The sequence below is a fragment of the Branchiostoma floridae genome, chromosome 11 (genome assembly GCF_000003815.2).
Source record: "Branchiostoma floridae strain S238N-H82 chromosome 11, Bfl_VNyyK, whole genome shotgun sequence".
NCBI lineage: Eukaryota > Metazoa > Chordata > Leptocardii > Amphioxiformes > Branchiostomatidae > Branchiostoma > Branchiostoma floridae.
In genome coordinates, this window is record NC_049989.1 from 14,330,995 (window position 1) to 14,350,822 (window position 19,828).

The 19,828-nt window shown below is 38.9% G+C and overlaps 1 protein-coding gene across 4 annotated transcripts; it reads left to right on the forward strand.

Moving 5' to 3' along the window:
- Positions 1-326: 326 nt before the first annotated feature.
- Positions 327-18,928, forward strand: LOC118425510 (3-methyl-2-oxobutanoate dehydrogenase [lipoamide] kinase, mitochondrial-like). 4 transcript variants are annotated; one of them, XM_035834381.1, is made up of 12 exons: positions 327-721; positions 1,649-1,717; positions 5,923-6,033; positions 9,346-9,393; positions 9,881-10,000; positions 11,236-11,334; positions 11,793-11,884; positions 13,495-13,623; positions 14,599-14,688; positions 15,087-15,257; positions 16,038-16,115; positions 16,490-18,928. In XM_035834381.1, exons 1-12 carry the CDS (start codon positions 518-520, stop codon positions 16,632-16,634), a joined length of 1,356 nt encoding a protein of 451 aa, XP_035690274.1. In that variant the 5' UTR covers positions 327-517; the 3' UTR covers positions 16,635-18,928. The 4 variants fall into 4 exon arrangements, with proteins under 4 accessions (XP_035690274.1, XP_035690275.1, XP_035690276.1 ...); XM_035834382.1 differs by having other exon boundaries at positions 11,811-11,884; XM_035834383.1 differs by lacking the exon at positions 16,038-16,115 and having other exon boundaries at positions 328-721.
- The last annotated feature ends 900 nt before the right edge of the window (positions 18,929-19,828 follow it).

Here is a 19,828-nt window from a genome sequence, read left to right on the forward strand (position 1 = left end):
TGCTTTCTGTTATTCTCTTTACCAGTTACAGTTGTGACAGTTTTATTAGTAAACAGAAGTCATTATAAACGCCTCAAATCGGATAACAGCACGTAATCATCAACCAACGGCAATACTATAGCCCTTGCCCAAAGTCTGCTAGTGAGGCTACCCCTGGTCCGGCTGAACCTGGTATGGAATCCGTATGATGCAATCTTTCCAAGGACCTGTCAGCATTTAAATATTTATTTCAAACGAAGCGTTTTGATTGGTCATAACTAATTAGTACTTTCACTTGATTGGTCCATTCGAATCGGATGAGTTCATGCGAAGGTCAGCACGCATGCGCACGGCTTGTTATTTAGTCTCGGAAGGCCCGTGGAGAGGGAAGACTGGCCTGACTTGGTGGAAAGGTGAGGATGGGGCATCCTTACCGGAGAAAACAGGACTCTTTGAACTGCAATTGGACAGAATTTTTCTCATAAGGCCTTCGTTAGTTTCTTTTTGAAGAGTACTACCCCTAAATGCGCTGTCAACCATGCTCCGTACCGTCGGAAAGTCGCTCTTAGTTTGCCCTCCCCACCCGGCCGGTGCCCTGGAGCTGTGCCCTGCCGTTTTGTTCTTTAGTCGACCACGATGTAGCGGTATTCCTTACGTTCCTCAACCAAGAGACAAGTCTGTGTCTGCCAGATCTGTCATCTCTTTCTACAACCAGAGCGCCATCGATATAGCAGCAGAGAAGGTAACGCCATACTTTCTTCCCACAAATTTTTCTGACACAAAAATAACCCCCAAGTTTTGCCTGCTTTAGTGCTTGGGTTTTTCCGCATCATAAATATTTTCGTTCTGTATTTTTCCACATATTTCAACGATACAACCATCGGATAACTTGATAAGACGGTGACAACTGTTTCTCTCTTTCAACATGCTTGTATTTCACCCATTTACCACTACACAAAGAAATCCTGGGTTAGCTAAGGACAGAAATATTTCGTTTGCGTGAGTCACTTGTTAGCCTATACTGGCTAGCCCAAGTGTCCTTTCAACCCTGCTGACGTCAAAGCCTCAAACCAGATTTTTAACGACTCCACTGAGAATATCAGATTTTGTAGTCTGCTAGTCTACTTAGAACATACTAAGTATAACTATTTGGGGGTGGGGGTGGTATGAGGAAAATTCTACAATTTCTTTTACCGATGATAACCTCAGAAAAGGCAAAATATGATGCCACACAACAACAACAACAACAACAACAAATTTAAAGACTGACCATGAAAAACAAGATGTTTGATTTGGAGAATGGTGACAAGTTTGCATAATTTGCCTTATGAAAACAATGGGCTTTTATCAGCCTTAATTTGACTTTTTTTTCATTCCGTATAAGGCGTATTTTCCATTTGAAACTTTGTAGACAACACGAGATTTGATATACTCAACAGAGTCGTAAAAAAAACTGGTTTGACGGCAATAGGTGTTGGGTGGCCAGGAAACAGCTCCCAAAAAAGTGCAGATGTAGTTCTAATATCCCGACATAATAAATACTGAAATAAACTTATTCTGATTTAATAGTACGCCCTTGGGTGTCACCCAGAAAATGATGTATATGTAGCCTTGAATTTTCAAAGAGCAGACATTTTCTGATGTTTGTTTGTTTGTCCTTGTTTTCCAGCCATCCGTGCGACTCACCCCCACAACTATCCTGTATGCTGGAAAGTCTCCAGACAACAGTCACATCCTGGTAACATCTTCATTTTCATTGCCTAAAAATGTAGACTTAATTAAGTTAGTAGTAACAGGACTGTCTCCAGCCCGGTCCAGGGCCTATCTCTTCATCCTGGGACTCAGGGAGTGAAATTTGCCTGTTGGGATAGACATGAAGTTGATGAACAGGGGTTCCTAAGCATTTGCACGAACCCTATGAAATTCGTATGAATATTATGTGATACACACGAATCACTATGCGAAAACGCACGAATATTATGAAATTCGCACGAATCACTATGTAAAAATGCACAAATATTATGAAATTCGCACAAATCACTATGTGATTCACGCGAACCTTATGAGATTTGCACGAACCTTATGCGAAATTGTGCAACCAATGCTGCGGTCACGTGACAGATGGAGCGGGATTTTCAAGATGGCGGCTTCGATCGGCGGCGACGGAAAATACGATATAGCACGCCGAAATGAAGCAAAACAGTAGCTCACAGGCTATCAAATACATCTTTGCGGCGGTAAATGTCCATTCCATGCCTTGAAATATAAATATCACGGGTAGAAACACTCAAAATCATGTCTCCTCCCGGCCGCCGTTTTTGCATAAGGATCGAGCAAATCTCATAAGATCTGGTGAATCACATAGTGATTCGTGCGAATTTCATAATATTTGTGCGTTTTTGCATAGTGATTCGTGCGAATTTACCCCTGATGAAGTTGTCATAAGCTTAACTTTAACAACATGGGTTTCCAAACAACAAGTTGAACAAAAAGAAATTTAAAGCTAGAGACAATCCTGAATAGATATATATATCTCATATGTTTAGTTTGTGGCAGTCCTGGTGTCACATCACAGAGGATGAACTGAACTGATACTTATTTCTCAACTTGACTCAAGTTGTTATTGAGAATGCGAGTCTGGCAAATTTTCAGATTACTGCGAATGCTTGCAAGCAATAAACAACATCCTTGATTGTATTACATGTAAAGATATCAAAATTATGTGCATGTACTCTACACATAATACACTGCCATAAGAAGGTTGACATGCCAGGACAGTCATTTTGTGTTTAGTAAATTTAGTAGTACATGTTTTGTGCCTAAATGACTGGGCAGAGTAGCATGAGAGCTCTTCACAACAAGAATAGACAGACCCAGAAATACTGAAAATGCCTTTAAATTCACAGCGATTTCATTTTGCAGAAAGTATTACAGTAGTAAGCTACCATTGAAACAACTTTCATACCAGAAATTTTCCTCATAAAACCGGTCTAGACAGAGCTTTACCGCTAATACCATGACCTTGGTTTAGGTCAATTTGGGTGTAGCCCAAATTATGGGGTGTTATATCACTACGTATGTCCTGGATAGTCTTTTTGTGCCAGACATTGGCATCCGTGTGGGTCCCAACCCTTCTTTGTTTAACAGTTGTAGCTCTCAATACAATGTCAACACCTTGGTTTAGGTCAATTTGGGTGTAGCCCAAATTATGGGGTGTTATATCACTACGTATGTCCTGGATAGTCTTTTTGTGCCAGACATTGGCATCCGTGTGGGTCCCAACCCTTCTTTGTTTAACAGTTGTAGCTCTCAATACAATGTCAACACAATTTGTGACCACACAAAAACAACGCCGGCCACGCTGTGAGCACGTGGACAGAAAAGACCTTTGGAACTGCATGTGCCCGTTAGGACCTTGGTGCTACGTGAATACCTGAACGAAGTTGATAGACATAAATAGCAAAATTGTTGACTTTCTTTATGTTCAGGCAAAAGATTTTTGAAAAGATGCCAGCTCACACCATGCCATGCCCTGTCCACGTGTACTAAAGTGTGAACCTTTGGAACGGGCGTGGGTGTCAAAATCTTTAAGTTGCTTTATCAAAACTGAACAAACTTGCCTTTGTGGCACAAGTAGTCATAAGAATCATATAGGGCTTATTCACGTGACGTCATCACCCCTTGCTCCTGTGCGCCGCCATCTTGGGGTCCATGCGCTACACAGTACAGCGATGTACAGCGTGGGTCTCCAAGTGTCCGAAGAAAGTGAAGTGGGTTGCACGATGTTTGACTATACAAAGAGTCTACAACCTTAAATCTTATTTTCACTACATAAATCGGGTGGAAATTACCCATTTTCCCATTATCAGTGAGGGAAAGTTTGACCCACTCCGGGTCCCCGCCTGAGCACGGCAACAGTGACAGTGGAGTATCAGTTGATCATGATTTTTGTGGGTGAGCTGTGACGTTGTTGTTCACAGACACTGTGATAGCCATTATGAACGTTAAATGTTGTACTTTTGTTTCATAGAAATTCTTCACAGAACCTGGGAATATGTTCTTCCTATCATTTCTTGGCTTCGCTGTTTGTGCGGCTCTATTTTGTCCTTCCTGCTTTTTAATAGTGGAGTGTAGCGACGGTCCATGTACATGTATTTACGTTGTGCCGGAGTAGGTACCCAGTCCACCGTCGTTGAAAGTTATCTGACCCATCGTTTACTGTCTTGTTCAGATACAAAATTTGTACTACACACATTCGTTCTGAAAATTCTACCAGTAAGATGAGCTCTACTTATGGCAGAAACCCACATTTGTTTCCAGGTCGTAGCACTAGTACATGACTTCGTTCCCCCGGCTTTGCTTGTTTGTTACACGAGAAACGCGAAACAAACTTAACTGTTACCCGATGTGTGTAGGCTTAACCAGTGCTAGACCAACATCCCACCACAAGATAGCACATCCTGGTTATGAACCTAAACGTTTTGAAGGGAAATTGTGCGTTGCATAAGAAATATTTTCAATTTTTACGGAGAGTTGCATAGCGAGCCGCTGTGAGCCGCGCTCAAAGTGGACCCCAAAATGGCCGACTTCGCTCGTTGCCATGGCGTCCGGAGGATGGATCACGTGACTGAATAAGCCCTATAGAGAATGTTATGGTTTAGTGTCAAATGTGTTCTACAGAAGCCATGTTGTCTAGCCTGAATAATCTATGATAAACACATGATTGAATTTATCATCTCTTGAATTACCTACCCATTCAAACAATTTACAGATAAACACACCAGAATAAGGTCTGAGAGAAATTAAACCCTGTCCATCTGTTTCCTCCATAACTAAGGCTTACTAGTACCATACACTGTGAAACCAAGCAGCTTTTAAAAGCTCCTTGGTTAAACTAAAAATATCTTTTGGTGCCTTTAATATGTTTTATATTTTAATACCCAAGTCTTGGCCTAAATCCATTTTAGCTTGGTAACCATACCATCTCCATGGTGATTGCCCATGGTTGTTTTCAAATACGTTACTTGAAAGACCAGCTAAAAAGCCAGAAAGAAAGCCCTATAGGCTATATGCTTAGTTAGTAGATTGGGCATGGAAAAACACTCCTAGCTAAACCGACCGGTTGTGAATGGTGACCGGGCTAAATCCATTTGGAAGATTGGACATCTTCACTCCTGGCCATCCACACTGTTGGTAATATTTAGTGCCCTGGGAATAAACAGATGAACCCTAATCCAGCATTGATATTTTCTTGGCATCAAAGCTATTTCAAAATCTCTAAGCATTTATTAGGTCATAATGTAATCATTAGAAATATTGCATCATAATTTGTACAGCTTCTAGAAAAGTAACATTAGTAAATTAGTAACACCCTATTTCCACTAGATAGAGGCTGTAACAGAAAAGAATGGACAGATCACTCAATTAATTTCATAGATAAAGAAGGAATATTTCTGCAGGCTGTGTGTCTTCTTGATCATACTTTTAGATCTTTCATGTAAGAATCCAATTTTTGTCAGTGTGCGGTCAGTTGGGTCCTATTTAAAGTAGTGTGTAAGGTGGCAACAGTTACTATGAGATAGTAGCCTGGAGTTTTGTTTGCTTTGGTCCACTCCCCAAGTAACCTTCAGGAGCAGATCAAAGCAAACAAGGCTAGATAGACTCCAGACTAAGTAATGAGATAAAAGCTATGTCAGATGCATAATGAAGCATTCCTTCTGTCAGATATAAGATGATGCTACCTCCCACCCTTGGTGGAAAAGGCAGGAAAGAAATCAATGAATGATTTTCCTGTAATTGATTTGCCCCCCAGAGAGTAGTATCACTGTCCGGTCTAATTGTTTTTCATGGTAAGGTACTAAAACTAATGCCAATATCATTTATGGTAATGAAGTACTGACATCTTAGCGCTTAATGTTGTTGATGTGTTGTGTTTTTCTGTAGCGGAGTGCGCAGTACCTGTACAAGGAACTTCCAGTCCGCGTGGCTCACCGCATCCGCGACTTCAGACATCTCCCGTTCATCGTTGGCTGCAATCCCACAATCCTTCATGTGGTAAGGTCTTGTCGCTTGTTATTTCAGTTCTTGTAATTGTGAGTTACAAAGTTGTTATTCTTGTTTTTTTGTATCTATAATTTAGATTATCACTAGTGAACAAATAAAGGGGGTATTTCACTAGACTGCAGTTATGTATATGGCTATATGTGTAGTTGCTGCGTTCTAAATTGAGTTTGTGTTACTCTTGACTTTATAATGGAAATATCATGAAAAACGTACAAGTACGAATAAAAAGACAACAAAAGACGCAAATGATAAAAAGATTTGTCTTTTTATCAATGAAATTTGTTGAGCGCTCTTCCAAATCTCTACTCTAGATCGCCGCACTGCCAGATTGTTGAGCCTGGTCTCAGACAATTTTGACTGTAACTTTTGCTGAGTAGATTTATTCACTGGGTCCCCTACTGCTCAGTGTCTCTACATTTATTTTGTACCATATCTTTCTCATTGCCCCACCTGTCAGTCATAGTGCCAGTCAAATATTTGCTGTTTGCACAAGTCAGACCTGTTTTTGCTGTTGTCAGGGGGTGGGCTGGATTCCTTCACACAGCAAACAACCTCGCCTCACCTTTTGACCTAGATAAATTGATGATAACATGTTTAAATGTCCTATCTCCAGTAGGAGACGTATCAAGACTATTGATTGCTATACATTCATCAGGGCTCGAAATACTGGGTGCATGTGCACCCAGGTGCACCCAAAATTGGAGCTGTGCACCCAATTATTTTCAGTGGGTGCACAGGGTGCACCCAAATATTTTCTAAGGTTTATGTATGGAAACATATCAAGTATACTAGTATACATCATATTCTCTTGACATCTAAGTGTTAGAAAGATAATAAAAATGTCTGTCATGGTACTTGTTTAAGAATTTGATAGCTTGTAACTAAGTTTTGTTACTAGGTTTTTTACATTCTACTTAAATTTAAGTGGTGCACCCAAAAATTTTTTGGTGCACCCAATTTTTTAAGCTGGGTGCACCAGTGCACCTAATCCCAAAAATGAATTTCAAGCCCTGATTCATGTAGCAAAGCTGGGAAGATTCAACTCCTTGTACTGAAGCAAATGCTTGTCATGAATTGAATTGCCCATTTGGTTCTCTGCTGGTGCAGCTGTATTACTAGTACAACCACCTTACAACAAGGTTTTGTTGCTTGGTTGTTGGAAGAAAATTCAAGAAATTGCTTGGTGTTCATAAAAGAACACACAATGTATAGAGAAGAGTAGGGGTGACCTGGCAGGGTTAGACAAGTCCATTAGCCCTATTCATTGTCCAGGGCAGGTGCATGACCTACCCCACTTGCCTGATCGGGCAAGTTAGATTTTTCTCCATTGAGTGAGATTTTGATGTACTTGCTACTTTTCATTGTCATGGCATCAAACATGGTTTACACAGAAAGTGGAGTCATTAAAAAGAATTCCATCGATGACCATGAAAATATGTAGAAAGTGTCATTTAAATTTTGGGCAAGTAAAAAGTTGGTTCGGGCAAGTAATTTTTTTATGTACTTTACAATAGGACAAGTCGTTTTTGAAAACATGTCCTACCCTGACTGGGGTACTTTGGTTGAAAATATGAGCTGTAGTGAAACTGCATTACAGTACCAGATAAGATAATGGCAATATGCTTTGCCCTCAGTCTGAGCAAGGAGGTTGAAAAGGCCCCTTTTCAACCTCCTTGATCTGAGGCCGTCCTCTTACCTATTTTTACCTAAAAAAAACTATAGGTTTGTATCAATCTAACTAAGCGGCAGCCTGCTGGTAAAATTTTTATCATGTGTCACACAACTGCTCAGTGTCCAGAGCTTACTGGACCTGTAAGATAATGACCAGTGGAACAGCTGCTAGAAGCTTGACTTAGTCGGGGTAGTGAAATATTAACCTGACTCTACATTCCAATGGACATAAACAGATCAGGGCTGATGTTAAACAGTTTCTGAAGTCTCTTAGGAAACCCTTCAGCTGGATACATTATTGGTTAATCAACAACTTGCACAAGTGGTTATATGCTTTATTTAATTAAATGCCAGGCTTTGGTACCTAGGAGCGAAACATATGGCTTGAACAAAATGGCATTTCTTTGCTCATAGGTCGTTTAATCAACCTAGTGTTGTGAATTCAAACCTTCTCAAGTTGTAGATGTTTAGCCTTGGTACCATCCTCTTTAGGAACTGCTCGCTCATTCTTTTTTGCTAAGGTTTAATAGTAAGAGAAAAGACTGAGGCAGCGGTTACTATAAAGGATGGTGATCCAGGCTAGCACTAGTAGATTTTGACCTGACGATACTTATCAAGACTTACAATGAAGACCATATAGGACTGCAGTTAGTCAAAAAACCTGACCATCCAGATTGAGATGATATCCAGGGGTGTCAATTTTTCCTAAGGGACAGAAAATGAGCCACCATGTGACTGTCATATGACTGGTCACATGAAGAATAACAATAACTATGTCCTTTATTTTGTGCCAGTGTCTTTATTGTGTAAACTTTACAGTAAAGGATAAAAAGACAAAAGAAGAATGAGTGCAGACAACAGACACTGGTCTATAGAGTTTTTCTACATTAAGCAAAACAAAGACGAGAAGAACCAAAGAATTTCTGTAAAACGATGCGCAAAGAATGAAAGATTTTCTACTCATACGACAGTTGTTCACAAACACACTTAACATTGTTGGGGTCTGATTTTGAGTTGAAAGTGTACCTGTTTCCTATACAGCCACATGTTTCCTGTCTATGTTAGATGATACTCTATCTTGCCTTGCAAGCTGTAACACATGTCCCAAAATATGGATCTTTATTCACAACCAGGATCTGTGTATAATTTTGACAGCTGGCTTTTTGGTGACCTCCTCATTGCAATTCAGTCCGGTACTTTTCCACACCAGTAGTACTGTAGCTAAGGTGTCGCTGCTAATATTGTGGTCCCATACGGCCAAAAAAAAACATGTGGTCCCAACCGTAACAGTCCCTTGTTAAGAAGTGATTTTCCAACATGATGTTTTCCAAAATAGCTACCATGTACTTAGCGTCAAAAAACTAAATTATTTTTAATGCTGTTGGTAAACACTACATTAAAGTCAGAGATACACGTAGTGACCTGGTTGACCAATCAGCATGCAGTAGTCATCCTCGGTTTTCCAAAATGCAGCAACAATGTTTTGAACCATACAGATGAAGGTTGGCGTGACAGAGTTCAGTTTGTTTTTGACAAAACTTGTATCTGCGTTATAACTATCCTGTTCCAGACATGAATGCACTGTGACATTTCACATTTTAAATACAGATGTATTTTTTTCTCTCCTTGCAGCACGAGTTGTACATCCGTTCCTTCCATCTGTTGTCAGAGTTCCCTCCTGTAAGTATTTCTGCAGAAAACTGACAGTATTGTACCACCTAATAATGACACAACATTAGACCAGAACAACTTCTGCTGACATGTCGATGTAGGTTAGACATCCAGGTAATAAGATACGCCAAAAAGTAGTTACTCAAGCAACTGGATATGGTTTTGGAAACGGTCAGACGTTTCGGATAGAATCCACTATCCTTCGTCAGTGACACTGAAGTGATCTGGAAAAGACTGACATTATGGTCTTTTTTCTCGTTTTGTCATCAGTTTATGTTTGACCAAAAATCTATGCTAATTTTGGCCTTCATGAATGTATTCTTGAACTTTTTTCCATTAGAATTAGTGAGAAATGTCCAAGAAGTGTCAAATATCAACATTCAAATACCGGCCTCCTGCGGTGGAAATATTGCTGTTTCAATTTTTTTGCTTGAAAATTTTCAAATGTCTGCTAGTAGAAGATCTTGCATTGATTGTTGCATGTTTTCTGTTTCAGGTGGAGGATTTTGAGTCAGAAGAAAAGTACACCAAGCTGGTGAAAGATCTCCTGGACGACCACAAGGATGTGGTCACCCTACTGGCAGAGGGTTTCAGGGAGAGCAGGAAACACATCAAGGTAAACAAAGAAACAAATAAACAAACGAAAACAAACATATCTTGTTTGTGTGAAACTAAACCACATACAATTTCTTTCTAAACTTGTTTGAAGACAATCAGGGCTCGAAATACACTTTTCAGTCAACTTGCACCTGTGCAAGTTAAGCCAAAGGTAACTTGCACCAAAAGAAACTTACTTGCACAACCCAAAATAGTGAACTGTTAAACCCTTATCTCCTCTTCTGAAAATTTGCAAATGTACGTGACTAGTAGTAAATGGGGATACATACCGGTAAAGACCACATGTTTGGATATTTGTTTTTCCGTAGCGTATTTTATTTTTGGTTTGAAATTGTATAAACTGTTTCATAAAAACTGTGAATTTAGCCTCAATTAAAGACAATTCAATGTCTACAACTCGATAAGATCCATAGATTTCTTCTGGACTCTTCAAGTGACATCCATCACAGTAACTAGTCTTAAGCATCTCCAGAATGAAGTGGTAGAACAACTCAATACAATACATATAACTGGAAAAACCAGTTGAACATATTTAGTATGCAAATGTAACTCATATGCAAATCAAGGTAAGACAGCACCTTAGGAATCATTAGCATTGTAGAGATGGATTTGTTTAAACAAATAGTTTACCTGGATGTCTAACCAAATTTAGAAATAACAAATTTAGGTTTTTTTTTATTCAGTGTTATTTTCTTTTACCTTTCAATGACAGACAATATTCTCGGTGTGTGTAAGCTTTTTCTAATGTCAGGTATTAGAGGACAAAAGTAACTTGCACTGGTGCAAGTTTGGTCTAAACTTACTTGCACCACACCAATTTTACTTGCACAAACTTGCATATGCATGTGGTATTTCGAGCCCTGACAATAGTCAGGGAACACAAAGTTATTTGCCTCTGCAAGCGAGTTGCAGGACAAATATTTTTTCCTGAATGTTTTGTAATTTGTGTAGTTTCTCTAGCTAACTTTTGTAGCTAATGCAATTTAAGTAAAGAGCTGACATTGGGAAAAAGTTTAAGGTTTCAAGGATAATTTCCTCCTATACAATCATGCACAACTTGGTTTCCATTGCAAATGAAAAATTTCCCAAAACTTCTAGGGTGAATGCTGTATTATTTATTGTAGTCTCGAGGTCTATGCCTTTATTTTATACATGTACGTTACACCCTATATAGTATATAGCCCTTACATATATGTTTGTAATGTATGGCCCCATATGTTTCCTACCTTCCAGGAGTACAAGGTGATACAAGAGTTCCTGGACAGAATGTTGACATCCAGACTGGGGATCAGAATGTTAGCCCAGCACCACATAGCCCTGCATCAGGAGAAGGTATTAAAGGGTCATAATACTGCTGTTGTTATTGTAGATACATGTAGTATAAAACTATAAGGTGAAAGGTAAATAATTTCAAAGGTTGAATAAAAGTTGTAGTGCAAGGAATACAACATTAACAAGAAAACCGAGCTTTCCATTTAATTTTTCTTTTTGTATTGAAGTTTGATTAAGCCAATTTGTGTGATCCAGTGTGATCCTATATTGTACTGTTACCCATTTCCTTTGTTTTGAATTAGAGTAGAAATCTACTAAATGTACCCAATTTTGCAGGATTGTTACCTTTTGTATAAATATTCACTGTAACCTTTCTGCATGCCTTTCTTACTGTCACATCTCTGTGATGTAAAACCTTGTGAATTTGTAAAATGCTAAAGGGAAACTACTGGGTTTGCCGTTTGATGTTCCAACGCTTCCATGTGAACAGTAAGCCATGAACACACCCATCATTTCAGAGTCTCTTCCATGCACAGCCCAACTATGTGGGGATCATCTGTACTCAGATGTCCCTCAAGAAGATCATAGAGAAATGGGCAGACTTTTCCAGGTATGTATAGTGTATAGACATTTATATCTCTCATACTACTTAACAGACCATAATGTTGTACCTTTAGTAAAGGCTTTTAAGATTTGTTCAACACCTTAACTCAAAAGTATGTGTCTAGCTTCAGTTAGGCATGTTCACTTGAATGGTCTGTAAAGCTTAAGGCTTTGTGTTTGAGGAGAGCCACACCTCGAGCTCTGTAAAGACCCACCACACTTGTCTGAAAGAGTAGTGGGTCCTTTCCTGTGTGAGTGGATCAAACCTTACAGTTTGGTATTGCGCAGCTTGTACTTGCTGTACAAAACCTGTGTGTTATGGTAAAGGTGGTTTACAGGTTATGCAAAAGAAAAGAAAAAACGTTACCTTTCCTGCATAGACAAATTGTCATATTTTGAATTCAGATTAATACATATTATAGCCATATGCAGAATACAGAAACAAACTGCTGATAACTACTTTAAGGTGTATGCAGTCTAGTATTTATTTTTGAAGGCTTCAAAAACAAGACTGCATGCAGCTTTCATTTAGCTCAACTGGTTTGCGATCACTTTCTTAGGCTTAAGTCACATTTTCAAACCAGGGCCCGGCCGGTATGTTTTAAGAAACGAAAAATTAAAATGTATATCTAGAATTATACACATTTTATGCCCATGAATCTTATTTTGACATTTTGTGCATTTTGATGTCTTTTATAAATTATATCATTCTTTTCGCTCCAAAAAGCTGCGCGCCCGGGCCCCAGTTTGAAAATGTGACCTACATGTAAGCCTTACTCAGGCTATTGGTTACTGTATATCGACATTATAACAGTGGAAATAGCTGTATACATGGTCCAGTCCTCACCTCATACTTTCCCCAGCCTACAGTTGTCCTTGACCTGGACTTTACCTCTGTCCCACATAGAACTGTTGACAGATACAAATTGATGACTGGCAAAACCACAAGGCTGTCAACATCTTGTTCAAGTGTTTGTTTTTTTGGTCAGCGCACTGCTGCCAGAGCAAACACAGCTGTTGAATTACTTCTGCACTGTTTGCCTAGTGTAATAAATATAAAGAGTCTAGAGTAAGCAAATTCCTCTTTAACATTGACTTTGCAGCGTTTGCTGCAACAGAAGCTTGTGCAAAGGGATGCATGCGGTAGCATCAACTTTTTTTTGCCATGTACCCCTCGATAACCGCATTAAAAAAATTTGTCATATTTCGACCGTTTCAAGAATGTCTTGAACACCAGAATTTATTGCATTTAGTACATTTCTTCAAATTCACATTTTTTAAAGATTGATATAATAATCTGACCATAGCCAGTGAAATGTGCATATGTCCAAAGCATATTTGTTATGTAGATTACTTGAGTAGCACTTATTTTTGTATCACATCAACTTCTTTTATAGCAGGTGTTTTGGAAAAAATATGATTTTGTATTAGAAGAAATATTAACAAATGCTATGCAAGCTTTGATGAAAGTTGCCATGTTTAAGTTTCTTAGAAAATGTCACAGTTCTTTACAGCCTTCAAGAGGAGAAGCTAAAATTTAGAAAGAGAAACCTTAGGAAATATTTGGCAGATGTTCTAGTTTCGGTGTGGACTGACTAATTATCCCTTCCTCCACAGACAAGTGTGCGAGTACAAGTACGGCTTCGCTCCCCGCGTCCGCGTTCTGGGACACGTGGGAGTCGTGTTTCCCTACATTCCCCTGCCACTGGACTACATCCTACCAGAACTTCTCAAGAATGCCATGAGGTCAGCAAAGTTATGAGAAGTTCTCAGTGTTTGTGTTACATGTACAGGTCTCAAAATACCATCTGTATATTCAGGTTAGTGCAAGTAAAATAGGAGCTGTGCAGGTATTTCTGATGTCTACCTGTACCTAACCTGCACTGGCCCATGTACTGGGTTTCATACATAAATGCCATATGATGTAGGTGTATATAGATTGTTATTAGCTACATTGACTGTCACCACCTATGAGGTGTAAGTGCCTTTGATTAAGTTTGCGTTGATTTAATTTTTCAGTGATAAAAACAGTGTTTTAAGCTTCGTAATAGTGCTGTAGTCGCGTACTGTACAGTTATGGAAACTTGAGTTTTAAGTTTGCAGTGAAGTTTACACCAAGTAAACTTTTAACATAAAAACACTGCCGAAATGTTAAGAATTACAGTATCTATCTATCCATGCAATATCTTACTCCATAGGGTTGGAGCAAAAACAAAGTCGGGCCTCCAGTATTTCTCATATACTGTGTCAGTATTTCTTGTCATATACTGCTCTTCAACATAAACATGTCAGTTTCAATTAGTTCCTTTAAAGTTTTAGGTGAGATACAGGTGACATACAGTGGATCCGGACTCTTCTTTTAGAGGTGTATTGTGGAAAGGAAAACAAATTGCTCAGCAAATGCATTGTATGCCAGTGCCAGGGGCATGTTTTTACTGAGGGATTGAATGTCTATTCTAGCTGACCCATCTCTGAACTGTCTGTGGTTTTCCTCACTTGTACAGTACACCATAGTTGAATTTGGAAGCTTGATTGTATGCTGAAGAATGCTTTGTTTTGTTGGTATGTCTGTTGCCAACCAAACGCCAAGTCCTTAGCCAGAGAAGGAGACCCAGAATTAACCTAGTTCTACTGATAAACTCAGCTATACTCTAAAGTAGTGTGTTGTCCTCAGATTTAACCTTGACTTTATTTTAATTTTGCTGTTCTGCTATATTTCAGAGCGACATGTGAGCAACATTCGGACAACCCAGTCAACATGCCTGACGTCACCGTCACCATAGCCAACAACGATGTAGACTTCATCATCAGGTAAGCAGGAAGCAATCTATGGGGTCTTGCATGAGGTAAAACCCAAAGTCATTGGTTGCATGGCCAAAGCTTTGTGCATTGTGAATTATCATAACTTTCCACATACATTGATTTAGTGATGCAGTCGTTGCAGTTGTTTTAAAGCCCATAACAAAAGTAACAGAACAACAATTGAATTATAAATCTACATTTTTGTAAACGTATGACTTACCTGGGCAATTTATCAGGCTTTTCTTTATATAATTGGCAACTATCTTTCCATAGTGGTCAGATTTGGCCTGTCCTTTGTGCTATGGACAGGTTTGACTGTAATTGTGTGTGCTGTCAATTGAAAAATGAAATCTTCTTTTAAAAATAATTTCATGAAAATATGCTAATTTGTACCAATTGTTGTTCAGAATCTCGGACAAGGGAGGCGGCATGCCGCGGGAAATCCTGGAGAAGGTGATGCAGTACCACTTCACGACCTGCGGCAGTGAGATGGACCCCGCCAGCGAGAACCTGGACGGACTGGGCACCATGATGTCCGCCATGAACGACGGACCCAACGGGGCGGGCCCCATGTACGGGTGAGTCGTCCCTGCTGTGTTTGTTGCCCCAACACCATCCCCACTCTTTTCTCTTTCTTTGTGTGGTTGGAGTATGATGTACGCAAAAGCAAGTTATTTTTTTAGTTTTAGTTTCTTATGATATTCAGGGAATGTGAATGACGTAATGTTTTGAAACACTAAGTCTAAATGCATCATCTGTACCAAAAATAACTGATATGACTGATATGATTTTTGAAAGGAAATCTTGGGTTGTAAAAACTATAGTAGTTAATGTTATGATGTGTAACTGAAGTGGGATATTTTATAGTCTTGCATGGTATTAGAATTTGATGCAAGTTCAATGATTTTAGGGATTAAGTAGATAACATGTTTTTGTAATGAGCATCTGGTTGGTAGACACGCGTATGTTTTTTTATGGCCTGGAAATGAAATCTGCCTGACCTATATGGAAGACAGGGTTACTGGCTTTTGTTTGAAAATAGTTTGTACAGATATTTAGTAACAACTTGTATTTGACTGAGCTGATTGAGGATCTCTAGATATTATATCATGTATGTGTCTTTTTCTTGTTTTATTTGTACTGTATTTGGTGACTTATGATTTTTTGTATGGTAATTGTTTTCAACAATTCTATTGGCTTCCTAAGCCAGGTGTATCATTCATGGGTTGGGTTCTTTATTTCTATATCATTGGGGGATCAGTTAGGGGATCAAATTTTTTTTCAACTAATAATATCACATGAAGCACATGTAGTATGTTGCTATGGCTATACTTTTGTTTCTTGGCTCTTGTCTTCAGCAAGCGCCAGCAGCCCAAAGCTCGCAACCCTGTCTCCGAAGACTTGGTGGAATATGTGGGCCGCTCGGGCTCTAATGGGTACTCCGTCCTTCACCCTTCTCTACCAATCAGATTTCAATCTACAGTTCAATCGACCAATCAAGTAGAACATATAGTGAGATGATGGTGATAGCAGACACTTGTACTAACTTCTTCACTATTTCCCTCCTCTTTTCTTTTATACTTTTTTTTCTAAAAAAAATCAGACCTTAAAGTATACATCATTCAACGTGTCAAAATTCAGCTTGGGATAAAATTGTATTATTAGTTTGTAAATGATAGCATGTTCAAGGGCAATGTTAACATTATAAGACTATTCGACTTACAGTTATGCTCATAAAACTGCAGCACAAAATATGCACTATAGTTTGCACTTTTCATGTATTCATGTCCTATGTATCTATTGTTTGTAGGTTTGGATTTGGGCTTCCGACCTCAAGAGCGTATGCGGAGTACCTGGGCGGATCTCTCACGTACAACACCATGCAGGGGATCGGGACAGACGTGTACCTCCGCCTACGCCACATTGACGGGAACTACGAAAGTTTTCGCATCTGAGCACTTCTGAGTTGAGCACTGCAAGAGCGTTAAACAGTCTGTGTCAGAGGAGGAAAAGCTTATGCTATGCAGGCATATTATCTCACATAGATTGAAATCAATGTTGTCATCCTGCTTTCATCTGGTTTTTAAGTGAAGGAAGGAAGGAAAGAAAGAAAAAGGAAGGATCAAGAAGAAATAGACTTGGATGATACAGAGAGCATCTACATCTTTTCCTATGTTAAAGTTGAAGTTGCTATGTAGCTTCTACATAACAGCATACCTTGTATTATATGTATAGACAGTTGATTTTAGACCATTTTTTTTTCATTTTTGTTTTGTTTTTGTTGATCTTACATTATATATGGTACCTTTTATTCAACCTGAGTGTTGTAAGGGGCTTTATTTATAAGAAAAGATTATTTCTCCTTTTTTTATGATTATTGAATGTGAGAAAAGTTATCAATTATAGAATCATGCTAAGGCCAGACAAATTTCATAACTTGTTTCATAGACAGAAAGTATGGGTGGTGGCTAGCTTGTGTCATTTTCTAACAATACCAAATAACTATGATGATAAAAAGTCTCATTTACTGCCATTATTACAGCAACTGCAATAATAGAAAAAAGCATTTTTTTTCTCAATTTGTCAGTAGCTTTCTGTATATTGTTGTATTTTTTTGTTTGGCAAATAATTAAGTTCGAACACTTCAACCAATAGTTAAATTTGTGTGGCCTTTGACGTGATTTCACAAAAGAAGTGGAGAAACAATATGTGGTGGTCTCTGCAAATAAGTATAATATCATTTATTGTGGTGGTAGCTTTTGAGACATTAGTTAACATTAAAAGCTACAAAAGTAAATGATATTTCTGCAGCCATTTGAGCCATGGTGTTGTGTATAATATTCCAGTATGGTCCAAACTTTGATTTTGTTTACCATGATGCTGTTGTGAAACTGTATTGTCATTGTCTGTGCCTGTTACCACTACTTGTAGTGATACTAGTTCAAACAAATGAGACAACTCTCTGTAAAGTGGGCTACATATGTGTTGCAAGTGTCAAACATGTCATATCACACTCATCTGCTTTCTCAACTGTCAGTTGTTTTGTATCTTATCTCAGATAACTCATGTGCAAAACTGTTGTCACTTCCAATTTGTTCGTGAAAGTCCTATATACTAGTATGCAGATGCCCTATAGCTTGTCTGATTGATAGTATAAATGTAGTATACAATGTGTGTCTACGCAGTTCATCAACTTTTACCATATGCAGTTGGCATCATAAAAAAAACAACTGTTATCAAATTTTACAGCAGGGTGTCCAGCAAATATTGTACGGTGCCATATACCAAACAGTGGGCAAAGCCAGGGTAATGCAAACCCAACCACCTCAAAATAACAACCAAAAACATGACGGCGGTTTACTTTAACCAGTGAGGGTATCCCTATGAAGTGTGGCCTTTGTATAACAGACAGCTCAGGATGATGCCAACTGCTGCAAATGTTTCTAAGATAAACTGACATTTACAATGTAGCAATATGTGACCAGTGCTTTCATAGTTTAAGTGGCACAAAGCAGTTTTATATGCCAGCTGCTTGAAAACTACTTAACTGCAAGTTGTTCGAAAGTACAGGCTGCATTTGTTGTATAACATTCTATTGTAATGTGCATTGTTGTTGTATTCTTGCATAGTAGTAGTATGTCTTTAGGCTTCGTTTCTTATAATGGCAAGGTATTTTTGAGAAGATAATTGCAATTATATTCATATTTGTGCTATTTAAACATGGTATCTGAGCCCAAACTGCTTTTCCTGGTTTGGAATTGTCTCATACAAATGGCAGTTGTATTGTGTGGCAATGTTTTGTGACATGACATGGACCAAAAATCTTGTATATTCAATTGGCTGTTTTTCCATTGTAATAATCACAAAACAGTGACTGGATTGTTGAGCTTTGAATATGCACTGACGATTTGGTCAATATTCCACTTTTGTAACCAAGAAAGAGGGAGTGACGATTTACTTCTTGTTGGTGTGTCAGAAAATATGTTTATAGCTGGCCAACTACAGCAGAAGTAGAAGTAGGTATATACAATGTATTTGATATTACTCCCTTTTAATACAGTATTGGGTAATGTAATTTTGTGGCTTAAAAGCTTGACCTTCTTTAAAGTGGTCAATATGTATATACAGGCATAGAGCCGTGTTTGTATTGTCTTCATCTTTGTGAACTCAAAGGTGCTGATACTAAGTATTGAAGAAGACAGAATGCAGGATTTGTGGAATAAAATGTGCAAATGGGTGTCAAAATTTCTACCTGTGTGTGCATGTGTAGTTCAGTCATGGCTACGATATCTGTGCATGTCTCTGTGGTACAAGTGGTAATGCAGCCCCAACTGGATCAAATTCTGCGTATCTACGGGCCAGGGTTTGATGGATCCGTGGACCAGAGTTGGATTTTAGCAATATCTGAGTTTGGCCCTTACCTGACTAAAATCGCGCTCCTAGCGGCCGGCCTTACAGCTTCATTTCTGTTAGCAAAACAACACTTTAAAGCACTGCAAATGCAGAAACTTTCGCTGTGGTTCAATGTTCGCAGTTTTACCACCGCGAACATTTTTCCATGGCAGTTAGAGACTGCAGTGCATGGTGCTACCGCGAACCTAAAACCATTGCGAAAAGTTCTTTTTCCCGCTACCGCAAAATTAAATCCCAGCAAAGCTAAATGTGTTAACAGTAGTGTAAACACAGGCAATGTTTGGCCCCAGTTCGGACATGGTGTAAGGTGCTACATTTGTCAGTTAGAATGGTGACATAAAACTGGCTGGTCGGAGAGTATAAGGGAGTTTAATGTGTATGTCTCAACTGTCAAACCGCCGCACATAAAAGAACCCAGCGCACTTGTCGAGAAGTGTGCGCATGCATGACACTTTTTCACTAGCCAACAGTGCAATGAGTCATGTATGTATTAGACAAAAGCACCGGGTCACCCCAACTGCTAGTCAATACACATGTGATTTGTTCTCTGAACTTCAACTGCTTTGCTGTTTCTGTATGGCCAGTTATGTAACATCCATCAGCGTAACACACCAGCTCACACACAGTAATAGGAATTCCAAGAAAAATGAAATTAGAGCTATGGAGCGTACTTGCTACCTTTGCTAAAAATATACCTGTAGTGATCTGTAGTATTTCTGAAATGTGATATACAATT